The sequence below is a fragment of the Dermacentor albipictus genome, chromosome 5 (assembly GCF_038994185.2).
Source record: "Dermacentor albipictus isolate Rhodes 1998 colony chromosome 5, USDA_Dalb.pri_finalv2, whole genome shotgun sequence".
Lineage (NCBI taxonomy): Eukaryota > Metazoa > Arthropoda > Arachnida > Ixodida > Ixodidae > Dermacentor > Dermacentor albipictus.
This window is the reverse complement of record NC_091825.1, coordinates 154,053,677-154,079,757: the sequence shown is the minus strand read 5'-3', so window position 1 is coordinate 154,079,757 and position 26,081 is coordinate 154,053,677. Positions and strand designations below refer to the sequence as shown.

Sequence of the window (26,081 nt, the reverse complement as noted above, 5' to 3'; positions counted from 1 at the left end):
GCCTCAAATCGGTGAGAAAGAAACTTGGCATAGGAAAAACCAAGATGTACGCACTGAAAGATAAGCAGGGTAATATCATCAGCAATCTCGAAGATATAGTAAAGGCAGCGGAAGAATCCTATACTGACCTGTACAGTACCCAGAGGAGTCAATATACCTCAATTACAAACTGTAATGACCAAGCACCATGACAATAATCTATTCATGTTCAGATGACTTTCGTTACTCTGACACTGACGGTACCGACAAAATTATATGGCGGGTCAAATTAAACATGATGCAGAAAAAAATGCCTGCACATACTGCCGATTCATTAGGCAGTGTTTGATGTATTTTTACATGCCCCTAAATCAAATGCATGTTCACAATTTTAAGGTCAGCTTCGCCGCAATACACACATGTTATGCGGCAAACCATACCAACACCGCCAAGGTGGTTTTGGTTTCGTATCGGACTGCACCGGGCAAACAAACTTTTTCTTTAGGAAAAAAAAAAAAGAAGGTGTGCGTTAAAATTGGGTAAATACCGTAATCCGACACTGTCAGCTACTGTTATTGTTGAGGATATTTCAAGGGCGGGCCGAAAAAGGCATTTTCAGTGGGAGATGGAGTGTGTTCAATGCATTCCCTCTGCTGAGACACACGCTGCCACTAAAGGGATCACTATTAGGGTCACCATAGGGTCACCATAGGGGTCAGGCGCGTGTGTCGCAACCAGTCAAGTTTGAATTACTCAGTGTAGGTGAATTTCAGGATCTAAATAATGAAAGCCAGTGGGATCCTTCAGTTGGGATCGAATTAACTGAAAAATTGAATTACCCAGAGTTGTATTAACGAAAATCTAGTGTATTGTGTGGGGATGCGCGACTCTCACGCGTCCCCTGATATGTTGTTTTCCCGCACGGCTCGCGTGGCCTGGCGCCTGCGGCGGTCGGAGTGGTTGAGGCGCAGCACGAGAGATGGCGCGAGTGTTGCGCTGCTAATGCCGCCGACAGGCGGGGTTACTTGGGCACCGAAAGACAAGGCGCTTGTCTCTTGGGTTCGGGACAGCAAGCAGTGCGGACGTGTCGTGCCGCGCATGCGCCAATCCATGCTTCTGCGAGACCGTCTCGCGTGGCCACCTTTGAACGCGCCACCGTTCGCGTGACCGTACATACGAACGACCAGGCGTTGTTAGGATCCAGCACGGGGCGAACATATTCGCTCGTTATCCGATCGCGGTGAGTCCGACTTCTAGATTTGTTGCGTGCCCATCGGCATGTTTTGTGGATAGCAACTCAGCTAGCAGGCATTGATCTATGATAGGTGCAATAAATGCCCTTGTGATTGTTTGCACTACTGTGTTGTCGTTACTTTGTCCCAAGAGCACAGAGGAGAACCCCGTAATTGTCAAATAAACACATTGTCAATTGATTCAGCCATTGGCGATCAGCCCTAGTGCAATCTTGGAACTAAGGCACTCTTCTGGAGCAAATATTTTTGCTGCTTATTAGCTGCAATAGTATGGAGACATAGGATACTAAAGCACCTGCTTTCTTAATGGTAAACGCTGTAATGATCAAAATTATGGGTTATGTTGCAGAGCATGCTGGAACACATTATCCATTGCATTTATACCGCATGAAACAGCACAAGTTTCAGTATTGTCTCCTCTAGTAACCGCCATTTACAGTCAAGAATGAGTTCAGACAGACAAATGAATAACAAACACCAAAAGCACAGATACCTTGCTAGGGCAACTGCCAGCCAAGGCAGCAACACTTGCAATGCAGCGATAGTAGTAGCGATGACACCCGGCCCAGTTCTGGCTCATGATGTCATCCACAGCTGAAGACAAGCGCCGTTTAACTGCCGCTGGCAGCTCAAGTGCTGGTGCCTCAAGCATGCTATGAGCTGTTGGACCAAAAAGCTGGCCCTTGCGGTATGACAGGCCTGCGCATGTGGCGGTGTGCAGAGTTTAAAGGCTGTGGTAAAAAGTACATTCAAGATGCAAGACACCGAAAGAAGTAGACATATGCGCAGTTTCTTTGCAATTAATAAAGTCACATCTACATTCACTTCACTTCCCTTTCATTTTCCTCTTTCATTTAATATGATAGCCATGAGAGCTTCAATTTTCTGGCCCTGCCTATTGAAGTTGTGTCCAGATACATAAACCATTTTCAAAAGAACCCCACTGTTACAAAGAACACTTCAAACCTTGGTACAGTAAAAGGAGGGCACCCGTGAAGTTCCAAAGCACGAAAGTGCAAGTGAACTGGGCACACAGCAGCAGCAGCAGCAGCTCACCCCCTCGCTCCAGTCCTCTATAAACGTTGCTACAGTCCAACCGCAACAAAGATTCGACTGCTGAGATAAGCGAGTGCTGTGTGCTGTTGTCAGAAGTCATGAGGAAAAGCCCTCGCTTTCAGCTATGCTAAGGTAACCATGCTTTCAAGGCTCCAGTGTGCTTCAGGGCAAGGTAGTACAGCCTATGGCAGCAGTTCACCTCCAAGAGTGGCGCGTGCGCCAGTTCTATCTCGGAGGCCATGGCGGCGGCACTCTCATGCGCCCTCTCAAGCACTTTGATACACCGCTGCCATGCGCAATGGCACAAAGAGTTGGCGGTTACTATGCCATTACTGGGAGATCACAGTGCATCGATGCTTCATTTATGTCATTGCTGATAACAGTTTGCAATGGCATATACCTTTTAAAATTTTGACTTTTTTACCAGAAGAGACATAGAAAACATAACTTCACAGCTCTTGGTGCACATGGAACTGATGCTGCAGTCATAATGGCAAGATCTTTGCAAAGTGCCAGCATGCCACAGTAGCTTCCACTTTCAGCCAACTGCAACTTTTTTGTTTGTTTGTTACTTTGGACGTTCATTGTTCACTCTTTTCAATAAAGTTGTTAGACATCACGACGAAAGTTTCGGAAGCAAGGTGCTCCGGATATTATGGACTTCGGATAAAACAAGCATATTCTGTCGGATTATCAGGGTCCATTGTACCGAGAGTCAACTGTATATGGTCGATACCTTAGTCACCGTTAGCTTACATGTAAATATATTGTAAACAGCCTTATGTATAAGCTACATGCAAAAAGATTGAAAATACAATTTTGAGGCCAAAGATGTATTGAACCATAACTGCTGATGCCAGCTTCAGTGTTTTTCATTTTTGCATGTTTTGAAGGGTGAGTTCACATATAATGAACCTTTATTAAAACAAAAATTTTTCACAAGGATAATGAGTTGTTATAAACGGGTTCGACTGTATAGCAATGAGTGCAAAGGAAGCTTAGCTTTTTTTCAATATGACCAATGTAAATACAGAAACCAAGATCGATGGTGTGAGACACCTCCACAACCCTAGAAAAATTTAGCTTGTATGACCACTGCTGATAACACTATTTGCATGAGGAACTTGATAAGTATTGATGTCCATTACAAAAAAAGTTTTGATTTGACTCTTCAGTAAAATTACAGCAGCTAAGCATTGGCTTGCTTAAGCAAGAATGTACTACTACATATTGCATCATACTGTATAGCAAGAATGTAAGAATCATAATCCTCATAATCAGAAAGTGGTTTTGGCACGTTAAACCCCATAATTTTTTTTTTAAGAATCATCATATGCTGGGCAGCATGCTAGAGTGCCTGCATGAGCCTTATGACAGATAAATTAACCCAGAAGTTTAATTTTTGGTTGTCGAATGTGTGTCACTGACACGAATTGCTGAAAACCATTTGAAGAAACATCAGGAGCATCAAATAGCAGCTACAATGAACTCCAGATAAACGAAACACGTGCAAACAGAAATGCTAGATAAGCAGGACGAGCATACCAACATTGGTTCGCCACTCATAGGAACAACGTTAACAAACTTCATTTAAAGGGAATGCTTCTTTGGCAACTGGAATAAAAAGGGTACTTACCTCATCGGCTGTCATACCTCATATGAAACAGGAGTAGGTTAACAAACATGTTAAATGGTGATGTCAACTAGTCAAGCATGTCTAATCTATTAGCCAGTTGCACTGTTGTCGCATTAGCGGCTCCTTTGCTGTGTTTACTTTGCTTATTATTCATATCCCTTGGTGCACCATGATTGTGACAGTAAAAATGTGTGACCGCATGAACAAATCCCTTGTGCAATAGAAGCTGTGCTATTCCAAGCTGAATACAGCAGAGTATTTCTTTTTCCCCGCAGTGAAATTAAATCCAGCAAAATTTCAAACTGCGCAAAGAAGACAGGACATGAACAGAAACATAGATGCACACACAAAACGCAGTTTGTTTATGTCCTGTCTTCACGCAGTTTAAAATTTTGCTGAATCTGTGAACCGACTAGCCCAACATGCTGCCTTCAGAAATTAGATCCCTTGAAGCTTTTGAAATAATAATTTTTTTTTGTGTGTCCTTCGCATAAACGGAACTACTTTCTTCTGCCTCTTCAAGTTACATTTAAGTGGAGTCTAACGTATTTCATTTGAGGACCTGTTATTTGAGGACTTGATCTGTTATTTCAAGGTTACAAATATTGGAACATACCTGTGATAAAGAGAGAGTTAGCAAAGTACAGAATGCATTGTCGTGTTTTAGTTGCCAAGCAAAACACAAGAGAAGAGGAGAGACAATACACTGAATCTATATCAACTCACACCAGTTTCAGTTCTACAGAGAGCAGCTGCAGACCCTGTTGGTTGTCTTCTTGCACTCACCCATGTTAGCCAACATTTTAAGCAGATCAGCCAGGGCCTTGCGTTTGCGTTGCTGGATCAGGTGCACCTGCTTCTTGCGCTTCTTGCGCTCAGATTCTGCTTCAGACTGGCCACTGGCCATCTTTGCCTGCATTCAAAAACAAACCCATGCATTTGTCCAAGCATTTACACAATGTTAGAACAAATTTAGCTGCTTGAAGCCCGAGTTATAACACTACCTCAAAACAAACACAAAACATAGGCTAAAACACAGAGGAGGCAGAGCAGTTTTAATGCACTGCTGAAGGGGTACACATGATATGAAGCCTTTGAATTAGGTGGTTCCCAAACAATGCTTGATATTTAATTTCCCATTGTTTCTGGCACCTGCTGTTTCATTTCAATGCTGAGAGAAACTGATACCGATGGGTGCTTTGGAGTCTATTCTTGTCTATCCATGCCTCAGACTCCGAGAATGAAAATCAGTAGAACAAACTTGGCTTATTCCATGCATTTCAGTTTTGGTACAGCGTTATTTTTTTTTTAACTGCTGACTCATGTTATTACTTGAATATACTGCCATCACAAGGGGATCATAGCAGGTGGGCATTATAGACAAGCATGAATTATGCTTGTCTGAGCACTAGCAGCAACACTCCAGTGTGCCAAAAAAATGGCTTTCAAAATTGTGTGACACGCTGCTGCAACAGCAGAGTGATGCAATCTCAGAAACTATGCAAAACCTGATGCACATGTAGAACTTTGTAACACAATTACAAGTTGGACAGTACTCAATGAATATATAATGCATGCATATCACTTCCTGACCAGTTCGACACTGCGACCATGTCATGGCAACAATGCAGAGCTGTCCTTACATTTCTCTTTCCTTCCGTTTTATGATGCATCTCCGATTAATTTTTGTAATATTGAAGGAACTGTCAACTAACATGTGATGCATACACCACCTATAGATTTTTCCTGAGATAGTGCTCAGCCTGCTGGTAAACTTATTAGGCATCTTGATGCTCATACCGTGACTGGAGATGGCGTATGTGCATGTGTAAATTAAGGAACACGTGCTATGTCCCGTAACAGCGGCACCTTTCCCCACTTGGTACGCTTCTCTGCATAATTGTATTGTGGTGAAGCTAATGGTAAAAGTGAACACTGCCGAGTAAATTTATGGCGTGTTTGGCATGTTTTTTCTGCCTTTTGTTTAATTTGATCCGCAAGATAATTTGTCCAGTTACTTCGGTCCCGTCAGAATGTAAATAACGGAAGTCGACTGTAATTGATACAAAGCATAGCAAAGCTCGGTATTGCTTGGCTTATGAGAAACACGGTTAGTTGAATCTGACAGAAATTTTGCACTGCTGAGATGAGATAATAACTGTAGAAATTTCTATGGCTGCGTCCAGGGGAGCTACTTTTTGTTAACTAAATCTTAAATTTAGTTACAAGACTACACTAATTACAGGTATGGCTAGACTAAGCCAGTGCGAAAAGAGCAGCGGGACATGCCCACGCACCAAGACAGCATCCTCTTGTTCAAAGGCTTGCACAGTGGCAGCTACTTCAGCGGCCAGGTCATCCAGTTCTTGTGTCAGCTCAACCGGCTCCATGTTGCACATCACATGGTTCAGAAGCTGTCGCATCCTGAATGCATAACGATGCTGCCCAACCTAGCAAGAAAACAGTATAAGAGAAAGTTGCTTGTGAGGGAAAGATATGAACAGAAATGCCAACAAATGAACAACCTAAAAATAAATTCAATGCAATTATTCCTTACATCACATTAAAAAAAATATACAGTGGAAAGAAAGAACTTGCCCCTGCTGAAGACAAGCACAGACCTGCAATTAAACCCTGATATAAACCTGACATTACTTACAAAGGAGGGGAGGTGCGGAGACCTGAATACAGTGTCGCAATGCGTACATAGCAGTGGTGTCTTCGTTTCATTTCTGAGTGCCATTTACTGTGATCTTTTTCTTCCATCTTATCATGCAGCATTTTGCGTTACTAAAGGGAAAATGAGACATCCACCCGTTCGTAGCAATTGCTACGAAGGAAACCCACACTGGTTCCTCGAAAGAAAAAGCCTCGTAGTTAAAGAAAAATTCGTCCTGGTCCGGGACTCGAACCCGGGACCACTGCCTTTCCGGTGCAGCCGCTCTACCATCTGAGCTAACCAGGCGGCTAGCAGGCACCAGGGCAAGGTCGAAATTGTGAACAACTCGAAGCAAAGAAAAGAGTTTGACGTAATAGTTCTGCGGAAACCCGCAAGGTGGAGAGAAGTAATTATTAAAGGGAAAATGAGACATCCACCCGTTTATAGCAATCGGGTGGATGACTCATTTCCCTTTAATAATACAGTTTTTTTTTTATAGAACAGGCAGCTAGGCAACACAAGTGCACTTCTCACTTCACAGGGACAAGTTGTCAGCAAAACTACTGGGAAAAAAAGCTGTCAGCAAGAGACGAGCAGTACTCTACTAATCCATTTACTCTTGCTTTGAAATACTGAAAACATTCGAGAAGGAAGGAAAAGCAAGAGGGGAAGAAACACACTGAAATAAGTAAGCAGCAACACAAGTGAAGATCAATATAGGCCTAACCCCACGTTCTGGCACGGAACCCAGAAACTGGCCAGGTCTGAAGCTCAGGCAAAGGGAACTTGGCTCTTCAGGCTCTGCCTCCTTAGTCAAACTGCCAAATGCACAGCTGGCATCTTGGTCAAGCACTCGCTGCAGCCAAATAAGAAAGAAAACAAATGTCTATTTAACAAGGTGATATAAGAGTCGTTTATTTTACTTCAATCTCAAGAAGGCTCCTGTATGGGAGCCTGAAACGTTTGTATTTTTGTTATGATTAGTATCCTCTTTCTTTTTAACCTTTGACTACGATTAAGACTGACCAGACCCAGACAAGCTTTCATCAAACTTTCAACTGGAACGCCAACGTATTTCATAGCACCCCCAATTTTAACATAGCATATCTCGAAATTGGTGCTACTCTTATGATTTTTGTTAAGTAGAAAGGACTTCACTTACAACTTCAATTTATGCTGACCAGTCACTCACTTTATGCAATAAAACTACCAGCATAATCTTACAATGAACTGCTTTTATGCAGAAAAAAAATTTGCCTGGGTACTTATGTTCTTATGTATTGTCGATCTGGGATATATCCGACTCCAAAAGAATCATGAAATAGTTCGATATGTCAATAATTAGAAATATAATATACGTCTATCTGAAGCTCGTCTGAAATGTTCGCACGTCTTGGGCAGTTTTCAGAGCTCATGAAAAATGGCAACTTACCGATTTGCTCCTCTAAGGCCGTGTCATATACACAAAAGTATCCTTATTTCTTGCTCACGAATGTTGCAAGTCACTCGTGCTGCGGAATGCTGCTTGTTATACTGATCACAATGCTAATCCTTAACATGTGTTACCCAGACGAGAGACCATAGTGTGGCTTGGACGTGTTGATGCACTTGCTGCACGTTTTTATTGAAGATAAAGCAGAAATGGACGTACCGATGAAGAAAACTAGCCTGCATGAATACATGCGCTGCTGCCATGAGCCCACTTTAACTGTGAATTGCATGAACGTGCCCAGCTGTGCGTCTGTTACAATATCAACAATACAGCGTTTAAATGCGCCTGATTGTCATATGTGGGCAACGAGTCAAGCAGACTGTGCTGTGTTTCAGAACTAACATTCTGTTAGAAGTAGTTGCCTTCTCTTTACCCGCCACGGTTGCTCAGTGGCTATGGTGTTAGGCTGCTGAGCACGAGGTCGCGAGATCGAATCCCGGCCACGGCGGCCGCATTTCGATGGGGGAGAAATGCGAAAACACCCGTGTACTTAGATTTAGGTGCACGTTAAAGAACCCAAGGTGGTCGAAATTTCCGGAGTCCTCCACTACGGCATGCCTCATAATCAGAAAGTGGTTTTGGCACGTAAAACCCCAGAATTTAATTTTTTTGCCTCCTCTTTTCATCCGCCATAAAAAATCAGTGCGTCTCTTCTTGCGTGCCACTCAGCGCTCTGCCGACGCCTTATGACTGGCACATCCCTTCGTTCTCGGCCCTTCCTATCTGACCCCTGAGTCAGTGATTGATGATACACCCACACTATTAGTTTCAAAAGTGACTTTCAGCTTACAGAACATCCGAGTCCATTCCCACTCACGACATGGCGCAGCGTTCAATATATCGAATGTGGCAGTGAATCAAAGTTCGATGTATGCATAGTACATCACTATACTTTTGCATGGAATTTTTGAGGGAATTTTACTACTCTTTGATATACACAATAATACCATATATTCAAGTTTGATATATCCAGGAATGACTGTAGTAACGAATCGCTGCATGTTTGAGTGAACTCACATTTTGAATATCTACACTACGGAAGAATTGTGTGCTGACAAAAAACAAAGACCATAGAAGCACATTTGGTAAATCACCTGAAAATCTCGCACGTGCGAGACCAGCACCCTGTGGGACTTCTCTACAGCTTGCTTGATGGCCCAGAAGCTGATGTCCTTCCAGCGAATAATCTTTACAAATTCCTGCAGAGTGAAACAGAAGAAAGCATTCCAGCATCTAGTCTATATGTCCACATGACTTCTCTAAGTGCAAAGAAGATCAAGCATACACATCCTTACTAGTCCTGATCGGCCCCTTGCAGAACACAAAAACCAGTTACAAGCATAAAATGCAGAGAAAAATAAGCTCAGCCTATACAACTGTTGCCTGCTCCTTCCTACAGAAGTAAGTGTAGCAGCATTATAATGTATTTATTATTTAGAAATACTGCAGGCCTAAGAAGGCCCAGGCAGGAGGGGAAAGGTACATACAAAAAAGAAAACACAATAGATTGACAAAGAAGTAGAAAAAGCTCAAGAAAAATGTAATAGAAAGTAGGAATGCATGATGAGTAAAGCAACTAGATAATGCATAGGGAGTGACAAATACAAATTAAAACACTGTTTCATAAACACAATTTCAAAGCACTGGAAATGTAATAGAGAAAAACAGGAGTGCATAATTCGAAATTATTACAATGCATAAATAAATAAATATTGCACAATGATACAAATTGAAAGAATATTTCGTAACAACAAGCACTAATTTTAGATAGTAATAGATGCTATTGAGTCAGTGCTGACAAGTTTGCTACAAGATAGGCAGTTCCATTCCGTTACCGTTCGAGGAAAAAAGGAATACATAAAGACATTGGTTCTACCATTATAAGGCGTTAGTGAGGCAGCGTGGCGATGTCTTGTTCGGCAGGCAGTAAGGGGTGTTATATAAGGCTTGGGAGAAAGAGATAGTTTATTGTTACTCAGTAAGAAGAGAAATTTAAGCCTGTGAATTTTTCTTCTTAGTTGCAAAGACTGAATATCGTCTTCAGCTATTAACTGACTTGGGGAATCACTTGAATGATATTTAGAGAAGATGAACCTTATTGCTTTACGTTATATCATTTCTAGCACATCGATGTTAGTTTTAGTATAGGGATACCGTTGCATACTCGAGTTTAGGACGGATAAGGCAATAAGACGGGTTTCAGAAGGAGTGTGTTTTGATTTATGCCTGAGGTAGCAAAGCTTTTTAAAAGCTGAGTCGCAAAGATGAGAGATGTTTGAGTTCCAACCAAGGTTACTGGTTATTGTAACACCAAGGTACTTATATTCATTCACTTCCGTAAAAGGTTTGGATGCTAGGCTATAGGTAAACGATAATTTATTAATTTTTGTAGTTTTCTCAATTTTAGCAAAATAGCTTCTAAATGTTTGATTTGTGTGTAAGGGTGACTGCAATCTAATCAGCTGTTTTGAATGTACTATAGTGCATAATACAACAAAACACCAAATATTCAAGCATTCATCACCAAGTATACAAACAGCCCTGCAAGGGAGTCCTGCAAGGGAGCTCAATAGATGGAAGCATGCAGTTGCAACTGACAACAATTTGACACAGTGTTACCCAAACTATGTTGCAAGTCCCAGGAGAATTGCCACATATTTTGTAAATGGGCTGCAATGTGAATCAAGAACAGGAACAAAGGCACGGCAAATTTGTGTGGAAGGCAGTGAAAGCAAGCAAGAATCATACCTTAACATCAAGCCAGGCGAGGGAGTTGTGGTGTTTAAACTACACCATTGCTTTGGAAAACTTCCCTCTAATAAACAAACTAAATTTGGTCATTGGGAGCAGTCATTCTAAATGGCACGCAGTTTCTAACCTCTCTGCTAGACCGCTGTCGCTACTTCCCAACACACCAGTTCTGAGCTGAATTGGAACAAAGTGTTCAAGCAGGGGCAAGGATTAATTTTGATGTCATGTAGATGCCTAATAATAAGTGGGCATGCCATCATCTCTGTGGTACGGCAATGGCAGCATCTGTTTCAGTCACGACTCCAAACCTGATGATGGAAGCACTTGAAGCCAAGGCCTTGTAGTCATTTCAGCCTAGACCCAAGGTATTCTAGAGTACGTGGATGACTGCTTCTGTGTCAAAGACAAGAAGAATGTGCAACGTTTCCACGACTGCCAAAATGGCGTCAAGCCTTCCATCAAATTCACTGTGCAAGAAGGAAAAGACGGTTGCCTCCCTTTCTTGGACGCACTGGTCAAGCATGCTCCATATGGCCTCACATTCAGTGTGTACCGAAAGCCAACGCACTTGGGTTGGTTTTGAGTCCGTTCATACGGCAGCTCACAAAAGCTCAGTGGTTCGTTCCTTAGTTGAATGGGCCATCCGCACCTATTCTGATGCAAGCAGCCTGCAAGAGGAGCTTCCGATCATTGAAGAGGAGCTAACGAAGAATGGGTACCTCAAGCATTTTATTAGGAGGATAACGAAGTTCCTGATGAGTAATCAGCAGACTGACAGACAAGCCATGGGCGCTTCAGGATCGTGTCAGAAGGGTGCTGCTGTCCTGTATATTCAAGGTGTTAGCGAAGCCCTAGCTCATGTTTTTACGAAACATGGTGTATATAGCGCATGTGCCAGCAAGCAAGCTTAAAAATTACTTGATGAACGTGAAGGACCTTCTCCCTTGGGCACGTTTTCCCGGCGTGGTATACAAGATTCCTTGCGCTGATTGCGAATCAGTGTATATTGGCGAAAGCGGAAATTTCTGCAGGCCTCTCAAAGAGCACAAGAATGATGTCGCCAAAAGCCACACAGTGACAAATGCCTTTGCAGAGCATGCCAAGAAGACAGGTCACGAGATAAACTGGGACAATGTGTGTATCATGGCCAGAGAGAAAAACTTGACAACGAGGCTCAATCTCGAAACGCTTATAATTCAAACAACAAATAACACCATCAATAGCTCATCTCACACTCTAAGCCATGTGTACTCCCGAACTTTGCGTCAATTGCTGAAAGTTATTTAAGAACCTTGTACTTAGCCGACATTCCATCGTGAACAACGGTTCCGTACGGATCCCGAATAATCATATTATATTTATTTTGACCTTGGTCAGTGAACTGCTTCATTTTCTAACAATGCTTTTACCTGACCAGATTGTATTCTGTTGAACTCTTGATTATATCCTTTTGCTTAGAAATCCATTGCTCTGCAAGTGGATTTTCTGATGAGGCTGAACAACCAAGAAACTCGAACGTCTACATCCATTCAGATGCACAAATTGAAGTCATCACTATATACAGGCTAACATAAGTTACAAGATTGTTTGCCTTGCAGGTGAAATGACATAGAGTCAGAAAAAATGTGGACATAAGGGCATTCATTGATGCTAGAAACCCACTACAGTCTAACCTCAATATAATGAACATGAATATAACGAACTGTAAGACAAAAAAAAAAGAACCTAAATGTTTCCCTCTGATATTAATGTGTAATGTATATGTGCTTATAAGAAACACTGAATACGATGATGGCATATTAGCACCAAGTGTGTTATAATGAGGTTCGACTGTATATTATAAGCCCACAAATCCCACTAGGGTGTATTACATGATGTGAAAGTAATTTTGCAAATTCTAACCTCTCTCTCTATCTCACACACACACACACACACACACACACACACACACACACACACAAACACGCGCGCGCGCGCGCGCGCGCGCACACCGACACACAGACACACACACACACACACGCACACACACACACACACGCACACACACACACAAAAAACCTCCAAAGGGCCCCTCACCAGGTCTGGCCATTTTGAGCTGGCACGTGCAGAGCATACATTGCATGATAACGATTGTGCTGCAAAGTATTACATCACTACGCACCGTGGAAAGATGAAATTTCAAACCGAACACCGTTTTTCCTTCTCTGCGCGGCTGCTGCGCATCAAGCCGGACAGTGACGTAGTCGTGCCCCTGCGCCTACGCAGCCATGTCTGCAGTGTGATGTCGCTCGTGGTGACACGTCACTTCGAGAATTAAAGACAACATCTGTTATCTGTGCGATCTGTTGCTTGAATTGACGAATTGAAGTTTAGAGAAATAATAAAACACACAAACGAAATGTCTGCGTGTTTTTTGTTTTACTTTGCACCGAAGCAAGAGAGATGTACTTTTGCTTCGTCTGCTTGTTCCCACGGTCATGCGGTCACGTGCGTAGGTACTGAAACTATGCCATTTTCTACCGTGTTCAAGCGTGTGATGATGTTCTGTGATTCCGCTTGTCCTGCTTCAGTATTTGTGTAGCACTGAATAATACCGCTAGTCATGCTTCCTTGTGCAAAGCGAGCAAAATCGTGCGCTGCACGAATGAGACAACAGCTTGCACGCAAACGCTGTCGGCGAAAAAAAAAAAAAAAGAATGAAGGCGGGGCCTGTGACGTATGCGTCTCACGATCCTCGAGGTCCGGTATGGGAGAAAGCAGGGAAGGAATTTCGTTTGCATAGGCTAGATGGGGCGAGAGCGCCTTGCTTGGTAGTGGAGCTTGCCTGCTGAAATCATGGGTTAGCGGCACAGAAATATTTCCATCTCGGCTATTAATGAGCCGATCTGAAAAATTTGTGCAGCAGAATGCTCTCTAGAGGACACGTAACAACTTCCAGCGTGTAACCAAAGTTTGCCATGGGGCCTGGTGAGGGGCCCTTTAAGAGCTATTCACACATTCTAAGGTGAGGGACCCTTTAAGAGCTATTCACACATTCTAATTTAAGTTAAAAAAAAATATCTTACACCAAAAAATTAAAAGGAAATGGACAGTATGTGCGTCCAATTTTAATCTCTGCCAAATGTCAGAACCAAAATGAGGCATCACAAAGCTCTGTTCCACAACTATGTTCTGGTGTGTTTAGTGCTCCACAGCTAGAGAGCAACAGTTTTCATTATTTTGCTTTAGGGTGACAACAGCGCTACAGAGGACATCCCATGTGGTCTGGCAACAGTCTTTTTTTGAACTCGCATGGTTACATGAAAGCATTACGAAACGGCTGTACATGTATTATTAAGCTCGAAAAAATCACTTTCGAGATTGTTTCACTTTCACATGAGAACAAAATTATTAGTATATTTACTGACTATTACTCGTAAGTACAAGTAGAAATAAAGGAGGTCATTTAGTTTGCCAATACAATATCTTTGCTACTTCCCAGAACTGATTCTTGGCGACATGTTTAACCATGATACTAATGCCAGAATTTGGTGCCAAATTCAATGGCTTTTTAGTTTTGCTGGATGGTGGCAGCACGAGCATGGAATAAAGTGCACCACCCAAGGACACACATAACATAAATTACAGCCCGTCACTCTTCATTTCATATATTATTTTTGTAGCATGTGTTTAGTTTCCGAGTTCATGCTGCCTTCATTAGGCTGCACCTGAAATTGCCGACTATTGGCCCACCCAAGACTCAGCCAAAACCAACCTTGAGCTTCTTCTCGATGGGCGCCCTGTCTGTTTTAATGCGAGCACGAGTGCATGGCAGGTACTGGCTGTAGAAGTGCCACAGGTTGTAGAGCAGACCTGTCAGCAGAGAGCCCGAGTGCTGTGCCTCTAACATGAAGGGCCGCAGCAGTTGCAGACGAAACTCAAACTCCCCAAGTCGGCTCCTGTCCAGGAAACGCACCAACTCGTCCCTCACCTGGTGTGAAGTATCTGCATCCAGCTGGCACTTTTCCTGCATTGTAATCCATGCCCTTCTCTTTAATATGCTTAAGTGAAACCACAACTTATCTTATTGACCTTCTGCAGAGAGGAGACATAAAGAAAACTACTGGTTGCTGTTCGTGCATGTATTAATGGTCGCAACAAAAAACCTCGCAATATTCATGCAAGACAACTTCCCAGTAACCTTTTCAGTAATTCAACTTCAGTTTTAATGGAAGAGCTGTTTTGAATTAACCGAAATCAAAAATGTACCTGAAGTATGCATCAAACACTTACTGAAAATGTCTTGCTATGGGAGTTTACATGTTCAATACCTGGTTTTGTACATCTTTATAGCCACACAATAAAATGGATGACTAAACTTTAGAAAAGTATATGCTAAACTAAATCAATCAATCAACCAATCAATCAATATTTATTGTTTCCGATACATATATATAATGACGTTATTTTGATACAGGTAGGACCCGAGAGCCCTTTCAAGGGTTGTGACAGGGGTCTATTTTAACATAAGTGATAACTTTATAGCAAATGCATGCAAATTTTTTTTTTATTAGCCCTTTCTCTATTATGAAAAAAGAAGAATATGGTACCAAATTTACTGCAATTTTTTTTCCACTCTGTTTGTAGAGCTTCTTTTTATAAATAAAACAGCATCATCATTTGAATTCAATGAGGTTTTTTTTATTTCACAAATCGCATAAAAGGATAGGTTGAAGAAGCCTTCACTGCATGGCCCTGGTGCCTTGCCAAAAGGCATTTTGCAGGGCTCGATACACTATGAAAATTCACAATACGAAGAAAAAATAACCTAAACGTTGGAGAACCGTGCACATGAACAGTGGCTACTTTTATGCAGCTCCTAAACCAGTTAGTAGACCGTCTTCGTATGGTAAACTCATGGGCAGCCACAAGGTTCTCCGGGCTATCCATACAATAGCCGTCATGAGTCTCATCAGATGAGAACACGTCACTTTCCGTTTCCGAGCAAAACTCTACAGAGCTGTGGTCTAAGGAAGAGTCATCAAAATACTTCCTTTTAAGCATGCATTTATTGCGTCGCTTCAAAGAGGCAGCCATGCTTTATGCGGGGGCAACAGAGGCGGCAATATAATGATGATGACAAAATGTATTTATTAAAGGATGGTGCGAAGGCCTATAATGGGGAATAGGAAGAGGAGGGGGGAGGCGTATTCAGAGCCGTCCTAGAAGCTGCGCGTCCTTGGCGAAAGCCAAGAGCGAGTCCAGAATGGCCCTGTCAGAATCCATCGATCCAGTTGCCGGTCTAATCCACTCCTCGTAGGACAACACTCGCACTGCCCTCAGGTGGTGGTCCCGCTGTTGAGCGTGTCGCTGGCACTCCCAAAACAGATGAGCTGCGGATGGCCGCATAGCCGTGTCGCAGTCAGGGCACCTGTGTGGCGTCTGGAGTGCTTCTTGGTCCGCGGAGGCTGTGGGATGGCCGGGTTTCTGCGATGGAAGGGAGTTGGGAGACGGAGATGGAGGGCGTCTTTCCCGGCGTGGCCGGTACTGTCGCCACTGTTCCAGCACATCCGGTGTGAGGACGAAGCCGGAACGGAGCCTATGCAACAGCACCTGCCCCGACCTGGGAAGACCCGCTGGAAGTGGGTCTGGGTCTGAGGGCACACTCGCACGGAGTTCCCTCTTGCGTCGGTTGGCTGCTGCTCTCAGAGCAGCAGGGGTCATACGGGGCTCCATTTGTCGTGTTGCTTGTGCTGGTTGTGAGGGCTTCTGAAGGATCCCGGGAGACGACGCGGTTGGAAAGAAGGGCGCGCGCCGCCTCGTGGGCTCTCTCATTTCCCTCGATGCCCTGGTGACCAGGGATCCAATGAAGTGTTGCAGTGACCCCGTGAGCTTCCGCACACCTGAAGGCCTGCTTGACGAGGAGTACTTCCGATGATGATGTGTGGCGCGACTTGCAGGCATGCAGCGCATAGTGAGAGTCGGTGTATATATCGATGTGTTTTGCTTGCGTGGTGCTTGAAACTCTATCTAATGCCCAGACTATTGCGCGGAGTTCAAGTTCCCTTGGGTCGTCAGCATCAGCAGTTGTAAAGGTAGAATGTGTCTCACAAGAACCCACTACGTGGTAGGCGACTGCTCCCTCGTTGGTGCGTGGGTCGAAAGCTGCGTCAGTGTACACTTGTTCATGGCTTGGCGGTGCGTCTGCCAATGTCTGCACATGACGCGCAGCGAATGCTGCCCGGCGGTGCGCATGATGGGCACCCATGTTTCGGGGCGTTGGTGTAGTGTCGACGACAGCAATGTCATCCCACGGTGAGATGTCGGATGGCAGTTGTGGCAAAGTTGATATATCCTTTCCCATGTAGGCCAGTAGAGTCCTGCCTTGTCTGGTGTGCTTCAGGCGTTCCTCGTGTCCTGCCTTCGATGCTTCGATGGTTGCATGGAGGGTAGACAACTTTGCATAGCAATGTAGCTCCTCGACATGTGTGTGTTTCGGGAGCCCTGTGATAACATGGAGAGCTGATCTGTGGAGTACCTCTAGCTATGCCCATTGCCGAGCAAGCAGGTCATAACAGCGTGCTCCGTATATCGCTCGGGATGTCAGCAAAGCACTAACAAGCTTTCAGCATACGTCGGTACCAGCACCGCCCATGCGGAAACAGATTCGTTTTATGAGGTGCAGAGTGTTGTGCCATGTCCGACGAAGGTCTGCGAGCCACGCATCCGCTGTGCCTGTGCGGTCAATAGGTATCCCGAGAACGCGCACTGATTTTTCTGCTCGCTGCAGCGTTTTGCCTGCAAGACTGAGCGTGAGGGCTGCTTCGTCCTGCGTTGAACCTCGGATCACCACATAGGTTATCTTCTCTGGAGATGGCCGCATGCCAGTTTGTGGCAGGTAGTCATCAATAACGTCAAGTTCCGCCTGCAGGGTCTCCCGCTGCTCATCAATTGGTCATGATGCACTCCATAACATGATATCATCTGCGTAAATTGTGAAGCCCAGTTCGGAAATAGCCTCCAGTCGCTCAGCCAGGCCTATCATAGTCAAATTAAAGAGGAGGGGTGATAGTATCGAGCCTTGTGGGATTCCCACTATGTTTGGGTAAACCTTCCCGACGTCTCCGTCGACCCGTATGGAAAAAGTGCGATCTTGAAGGAAGGAACGCACAAAGTTGAGGGGGCAGCCCGTGATTCCGTGCCTCTCAGCTGCCTCGATGATTGCCTCATGCGTCACAGTGTCAAAAGCTTTACGGAGGTCCACCGCCACCAGGACGCTCGGGTGTCGCTTTGTGCGACCGACTGTCTTTCGACGCAGTACACCTTCCCTCACAAGTAGGAGGCTGTCATGAGTGCCAAGGTTTGGTCTAAACCCTGTCTGGGCTGGATGAAAGCGACCCTCTGTTTCTAGAAAGTGAGATATGCGTGTCAAGGCCATTCGCTCCGCCAGCTTGCACGTAGTAAGTGTGAGAGATACAGGGCGCATGTTCGACAGTACATCTGGCTGTTTGTTTGGTTTCGGTATGGGTGTGACTATCGAATGCTTCCATCCTGCTGGGATTTCACCGTTGATCCACACTTCGTTAATCTCCTCGAGAAGTTGCTTTTTTGCGTATTCTTCCAGATTCCTGAGAGCCGCCCACGTCACGCCGTCATAGCCTGGCGCGCTGCGCGCGTTGATGGAAGAAAGTGCCTGTTCGAGCTCGAAGAGTGAGAATGGGGCCTGGATGCCCTCATCGGTCACTGGCGGCGTTTTCCGGTAAATCTCGACGTTCGGGGGCGTCGCCGGTTGGGGAAAAAACGTGTTCGCGGCATCATCTTGGAGTTGGCTGACTGACTGGCTAGTTTTGAGCAAGACGTTTGAAATAGCGCTGCGTGTTTTACGCTGACCTGTCATAGCCTTGAACGTGTGCCACACCTTGTGGAGGCTATTTCTTTCGTTGAATGAGGAGCAGTGCTGGCTCCAACGTTCCCGATACAGGCGCTTGGCGTATCTTCTAGCGATGGCAGTATGACGTCGAAGTCGCACACGGTCGCGATGTCGTCGGCCATTGGCTTCGTACGTCAACTGTGCTCGCTTGCGCGCATCCCAAAGGTTTAGCATATGTATGTCCGGCGCCGGAGCATCAGCTCTCACCTCAGTCTCAGTAATGGCCTTGTGCAGGGCACGTGACGCCCGCTCCCGTACGGATGAAGTCTTGAGTTGCTCCGCAAATGCTCTTCTGTAGGCATCCCATCTGATCGTGCGCACAGTGCGCCCGGCCGCACGCTTTCGTCCCACATTCAAAGTAATCCACAGTGAATAGTGGTCGCTGCCCCAGGCGTCTGGATCGCATCGCCAGTCTTTCACGTAGGCTGGTGTGGATAACGTCAAATCTGGGGTCGTGTTACGTTGTCCACTATGCAGGGCGGCGCGGGTGGGGTAGTCGGTGTCATTTGCGAGCACTGCGAGCGCCATTCCGCGGGGCGTGTGATAGTCATAGCCCCACTGTGGATGCTTGGCGTTGAAATTTCCGCCTATCAGGAAGTCGTCGTTTGGGTAACGTCTCCGCAAAGCGTGAATCCACGTGAATGAACCGCGTGTACGAGAGCTAACTTCAGGGTGCATGTATACCGATACCAGTACTGCATTTCGCTTTGCAATCTTGCAATGGACAGCCACCACCTCCTGCATGGCAGTCGAGTACTGAGAAGTGTCAATCTGCGTTTGCGGAATGTCTGTGCGGACAAAGACAGCCGCTTGTCCCCGTATTACAAGTTCTTCGGCTGCACTGGCGATACCATTGTGCTGCGGGTTTCGGTGTTGTTTCCTGTTTCTATGCTCTATTGACGGTTGGTAACAACCATTGAACTGTCGTAGTGTCCGATCTGTGCCATTAGTTTCTTGAAGTAAAAGTGCAAGGGGGCGTCCGACACAGTCAAACAAGAGGTTCAGTTCTGTCGCACAAGTGCCAAGCCCTCGGCAGTTCCATTGTAAAACGTGTGGAGTGGGACTGTCGAGGGCTGTACGCGAAGCCGGGTGGTTATTGACGCGAGGCGAGGAGCTGTTGGAGCAAGCCATAATAAAAGGCAAGACACAAATGGCACAGGATGGACAGGTGTCACCATCTAGTGTCAGGAATCGCAACTTGATGCAATAGGATGAGTGTAACCGTCATAGGTTCACTGTGTGACAAATTTTTATTTATGACTATAGTCATCATTGGTTATATTGGCACAAAATATAATGACCACTCGACTCGTCAACGGGAGGTAAAGGGTTAACATGGTTACTATTGTAAGTAGATGAACGCAAACAAGTTGCTTGTATAAATAAAATTATGTGAATGGTGTGATGCTATACGATAAAGTGTTCCAGAGTTTCGCGGCAATATAAGAAAATGATTATAAACTATAGTTAGTCCTTATGTAGGGTAATAATGGTACAGCTGAGGTAGAAAGTAGTGAATGTGTGGGTTTTTGATATGTTAACATTATTGATGAGCATAGAACAGCATTATGTAAAAGTTTGTAAGTAAAACATGATAATTGATACAAGCTGTTATGGGTTGTAAGTTTAGTAATCCATAAGCGTATGAAACTAAGTCTGTTTTCGCGCGTATACTTTGCGCATATAATACCTTGCCTATTAATAATTTGTTCCAGTTTAACATACTCATCTTACTCCACAAGTTGCTTCATAATAACCTTACATTTCCGTTCACTGCAGTTGACCTTTTGCAGAATAAAAATATGACCAGATTTGCGGCTAACAACAATTTCTTGTTACCCATGGTTCATACCAATTACGGCAAAAAACATCTTCCTTCGCTGCAATTTCTCTTTGGAATGAATTACCATCAACCATAAAATCCTGTACTTCTCTTGAAATTTTAAAAAATCACCTTAAGCATCATTTCTTACGCTACCTAACTACGATTTGGCGGTGTACCTTTGACTTTTCTCTCACATGTCATTTCTTGTATTTCATCCATGCTTTTTTCCGTCTTTCTTTTATAATGTGCTTTTTCGTGTTTGTAAATGACATGTCTAATGATGTATTTGATCTGTAGATGATGTTTATAATAACGCTAATTTGCTGACTATTGATATCACCATCAATGTTGTTATTATTAACCGAGGGTCCCACTACAGTTATTTCACTTTGGGACCCTCGTCTATATATTTGTCATGTAATTACTTCTTTTCTTGTAACCAATAAATCTTAACCTGAATCTGAAATCTGAAAAAGAAGAGTACGTATGCTGTGTTCTGTGCTGCATTAAGGGGTTTGAGTGTTGTCTGGTAGGTAAATCCATAAATTGCTACAGCATATGTAACGTGTGAATGCATGAAAGAATATAATGTTAACAATGTCTTTAATAAGAAAATGTAACAAACTGTAAGAGGTATTTTCCCATCCCGTAAATCTTAAAGTATTGTTTCTGAACATGTGTGTGCCATGAAAGCTGCGCGTCCACCGAGAAATTTTATATTACTGACTCTTTCTAATGGTGTGTTATTAGATGTAAAATGAATCTTTTTAGAGTCAAACATAACATAGTTACTTTTAGCAGTGTTAGCGAGAAGTTAATTTGCAGGAAGCCAGAATGATAATTCTTTTAAGGCTGTTGTAGCTTTGTCGTATAGCTCATTTTCGCTTCTCACTATTATAAATATGTTAGTATTGTCTGCGTAAAGGATTCATTCTTCATATATAACGGATGGTAGATCATGAATGTAAGTTAAGAACAAAAATGACTCTAGAATTGATCCTGGTGGAACACCACTGTTCACTCTACATTTATTCTTTTAAGGCTGTTGTAGCTTTGTTGTATAGCTAATTTTTGTTTTTCGCTGTTATAAATATGTTAGTATCGTCTGTGTAAAGGTTACATTCTTCAGATATAACGGATTGCAGATCTTGAATGTAAGTTAAGAACAAAAATGGCTCTAGAATTTATCCTGGTGGAACACCACTATTCACTCTACATTTATTTATTTTATTTATTTTTCAGTGTTGCAAGAAATTGTGTTGTTGGTAGTACCGACGTTAGCAAAGCGATTATTAAAAGCATTGCGTATAGTAGTATTATTAGTTGTAAAGGTAACATCATCAAGAATTCCTGGCACATTGTTAGCCATCTTTTGTTTGATGAGGGCTTCATCAAAAACTTTCCCTGTTGCTTTACTGTCATTATTTGCTTGTGTTAATTTTGAATTGTTGACAGCAGAGTCTCAATAAACGGAAATCACTTAAACGGAACTGTCACCTAACTGAACACTATCCTTATGGCTGGTTGGTTTTGTATTCATGCAATGCTCTCTGCAATGTCTCTCAGTAAATTGGAACTCCTGATAAAAGGAACCAATTTCCCTCGTCCCTTGAGGTTCCATTTAAAGAGAGTCACCTGTAGTTACATTTTGAAATTTCCACAAGTTTAGTAAGTTGTCAGTTGTTATGCAGTTGTCACTAACTTTTTATACAAGTTATTCTTATTATCAATGGAGTGCAAAAGGCCAGTAGCTATCCATGGTTTGCATATGTGATTAGTTCTGGTAACTGTTTTGTGGTCTCTCCAGCCATCATGTGACATTGGGAAATGTTTATAAATGCATTACATTTATCATCAGTTGATCCTGCAGAATACATTTCTTGCCAGTGCTCGTACACTAAGGAGTGGAAAATGTTGTAAATTGTGCATGTGACTTTAGATTTTGTTGTTTTATTAGCCGGATTCGATATTGAAAAAAACTGGCAAATGACCACTAATGTAACATGAGATGGTGCCTGTTACAAACATTGGTGATGGATGACTAGTTATAATGTGGTCAAGTATACTTTGTCAAGAGCTTGTTATACGAGTGGCGAATGTTATTAGTTGCAACACGCCTTCACGAGCAAGTAAATTAGTATACAAATAATTAGTAAACTTGAGCAACATCAATATTGCTATTGCCCAGCAAAATGACATGAGTGTTAGGTTTAATGTAGGTCTTGAGTAGTTTTCAGAGTACTTGCTAAAGATGTTCCATTTTGTTAAGAGATGACCTATGTATGACTCCTATCAGTCCTTTTCTTAGTCTACTATGGTAGCAAGCCTTTCACGGTACAATCAGGTTGAATTTCAATAAAGAAAGTTTCACGTAAGTCTGACGTAATGGCGATGTTGTGTCTGACAGAGTAAGATATTGATGCATTAATATAAAGTGCTACATCTCCATGCGCCAGCACAGCACGCCTGATCTGACAACAAGTTCAATCTGTTTGTCGTTTCAAGTTGGTAGCCTGGTATAGGATAAGGAATGTCAGAGAAGTTACAGAGTCACGTTTCAGATAGTGAAATCACATGGAATGCATGCTTTACAGGACGTCTTCAAGTGAAGCAGTTTGTTGTAGTGCTTCTGCAGGCTGTGAATGTTTAGCTAAAGTAGCGACAGATCAGATGATGTCTTCATTTGTTTATTAAACTGCTCAACTTCAAGCAGTTCAACAGCCATAACGCCTCACAGTGTACTGGCTTCAGTAGAGATATTATTTCAGCAGTGAAATAAAGGTGAATGAAACGAATTGTGTGACATTTTCCTTCATCTTTTATTAATCATCATCATCATGTTTTATGTCCACTGCAGGATGAGGGCCTCTCCCTGCGATCTCCAATTACCCCTGTACTGCGCCAACCAATTGCAACTAGTGCCCGCGAATTTTCTAATTTCATTGCTTCACCTAGCCTTCTGTCGTCCTCGATTGCGTTTCCCTTCTCTTGGTAGACATTCTGTAACCCTAATGGTCCAATGGTTATCTAAGAGGCGCATTACATGACCTGCCCAGCTCCATTTTTTTCTCTTGATGTCAATTAGAATATCGTCTATACCCGTTTGCTCTCCGATCCAAATCGCTCTCTTTCTGTCTCTTAATGTTATGCCTAGCAATTTTCGTTCCATCGCTCTTTGCACAGTTGCAAAGGTGAGGCCGCAACCTTCCACATTCGCGCAGACACACTGGACTAGTGCAAGTGCACCAATCACCTCGGAGAATGTGGGCAAAGGACCGTCGTTGCTTTCCTCATTGTGCCCACTTTAACTTGTGCTTGGTACAATGCTGGCAATGCAGTCTTCCTTTTCGGGCCCTCTGTGGTCGTGACACCGTCATCTGCACTCGCAAACTCGACAACCATTGATTTGTCAACAGTTTCCGGAAATTCCGACAGCTCGCTCCAAACTTCGGCAACACCGGCAACGGGTTCATCGCATTCATCAGAATTTAGTCATCACCGAGCATGCGGAAGACGGCACGGCACGTCTGAAGCAATTTTTGATGAACTTCTTGTACACGGCCATGCATACGCGTCTGGCGCCACAGGCACCGGGTCACGAGTTTGGCCACTTTAGCCCTAATCTCTCCCTTATTCTTCAAGATTGTGCTGAGTGCTCCTCAGAATCTTGCACACTGCGGGGACATACGACTTCTCACCGTGTTCGATCCGATTTATGATTTCGAGCTTCCCAACAAAAAGCGAATTCTGTTGTTTCATCACAACACTGCGGGAGAAGGCCCACAAGGCACAATCACAATGAACTAGAAAAGCAGCGGGATGACTCGCACTTGCATCATTTTGCACGACGAGGGCACAAGAGCCTCTGATTAGGTGTCTCAGCAAGCGCTGTGGGAGGGCCAGGACAATTTTTTGCAGGGGGGTGTCAACGGCTCGCCCGATGCAGCACGGTCACAGGAGGGAGAGCGGTTGGATGGAGCCGCGCCGCCGAGTTTCCCCGCCACATGAGGGAAAGCCAACTTCTGGGGGCTCTTTTCCGCTGCTTGAAGTTCGATATATCGGGAGCTGCTGCTATTTTTGTTCGATGTAAGCGTAATTTTTGCTATTATACTCATTGTAACTATACCGTGTTCAGAAATTGTTCGATATATAGAATAATATGATGTGAACGGGTTCGATATAGTTGGGTTCGACTGTATTCGATTCGAGAATTTTCTATTTGAATTTGTCAAATATTCATTCCATTCGGGCACTAATGGGCAGCAACTGTTTTTGCAAACGGTCACTCAGGTGACTCTTCAGAATTCTGCGGCAGGAGAACCGCGGTCATTGCGTAGACACATGAGTTCCTAAGTGAACTCATGGAGATGCACAATAGTTACCAGTTATTAAACAAGCATGTCTTGCTTTAGGCTGCCTACAAATTTGCTGTCAAGATTTTCTGTATAGGCTTGTATAAGTACTACAGTTGTGTAAGGGCCGCACCTGTGTAAGGGCTGCACCCCCAACTTGGCAGCCCAAAATTTCAAAAAAAGAAAGAAAAATTAATGGAGAAGAAACCACATTTGGTGCCCCAATGCCGTATTCGCATCGTCGAATTTTTGGGCGCTGCATAATTCTATGTGCTGCTACCAGATGACGAGAGCTGCGTGTTGACTTCGGAAACAATGGTGCACAAGGGGATCCGGGGTGTGCACAATTCAAGGATGTGCCAGCACTATTTAGACCAAAAGGTTTGGTCCTGTGAAAGGGCCGCACTTCTTCAAAAGTGTGAGAAAACAAAAAGTGCGGCCCTTACACAAGTCCGCCACAGTAGGTAATGCTATTCACTATTTGTCCAATCTCGCCACGTTTGGACTCCTTTAAAATGATGCGCGGTGCTCTATGGCAATGCACTTAGCTCTTTCAGTGAGCATTATGGTACACTACGACATGCACCTGGCAACATGCTGTTTCTTCGTTTAATTACTGTCATTGTTATAGTGCACTAGATAACAGTTACTCTTCCTTTGATTCTCATTTACAAACTTTTCAGTTCAGCTGAAACCCAGTTGATAAGGGTATTAAATGTATAAAATAACCTGAATAAGCCTTCTGTTGCCAAAAAGACTCTGTGCTACTTTCATATTTCCCTTTGTTTAGAAATGAGAAAAGATTCAATACCTAATTTTATATTTGGAGGTCCTTCTTCTCGAATACTCGTATTGGATTAGATTAGCACCCCTATTTTTTATGCATGTTTAGTTCTTTGAGAAAACCACCTCGTATTGCACATTAGTGAAAAACAACAAATCTGGTGAAAAGGGCTAGCACAGAATGTTAGGACTGTACCTGCACAACAGGTGCCAAAAGCTGGTACAGGAAGAACCACCATCGAGCACTTGTCTCCTGGAGCTTCTTGAGTACTCCATCCAGACATTGGGACCAGTTGCTGAAAGTTACACAAAAAAAAAGAGCAGGAATCATTGGAGGATAATTGTTAAAGTAGAGTGATGGCTTGCTGATAGACCTGCTGAGGTAT

The 26,081-nt window shown here is 43.6% G+C and overlaps 1 protein-coding gene across 4 annotated transcripts in view; it reads right to left on the bottom strand.

Moving 5' to 3' along the window:
* The window catches only part of LOC135902333 (midasin), a 369,755-nt gene that overhangs the window by 52,539 nt on the left and 291,135 nt on the right, over nucleotides 1–26,081 (bottom strand). For all 4 annotated transcript variants that reach the window (XM_065432311.1, XM_065432313.1, XM_065432314.1 and 1 more), the window contains 7 exons: nucleotides 25,892–25,991; nucleotides 14,581–14,832; nucleotides 9,170–9,274; nucleotides 7,311–7,439; nucleotides 6,222–6,374; nucleotides 4,711–4,837; nucleotides 1,726–1,931 (listed from right to left, as the gene is read on the bottom strand). In XM_065432311.1, coding sequence (XP_065288383.1) covers nucleotides 1,726–1,931; nucleotides 4,711–4,837; nucleotides 6,222–6,374; nucleotides 7,311–7,439; nucleotides 9,170–9,274; nucleotides 14,581–14,832; nucleotides 25,892–25,991 — 1,072 coding nt within the window. The remainder of the gene's footprint in view (nucleotides 1–1,725; nucleotides 1,932–4,710; nucleotides 4,838–6,221; nucleotides 6,375–7,310; nucleotides 7,440–9,169; nucleotides 9,275–14,580; nucleotides 14,833–25,891; nucleotides 25,992–26,081) is intronic.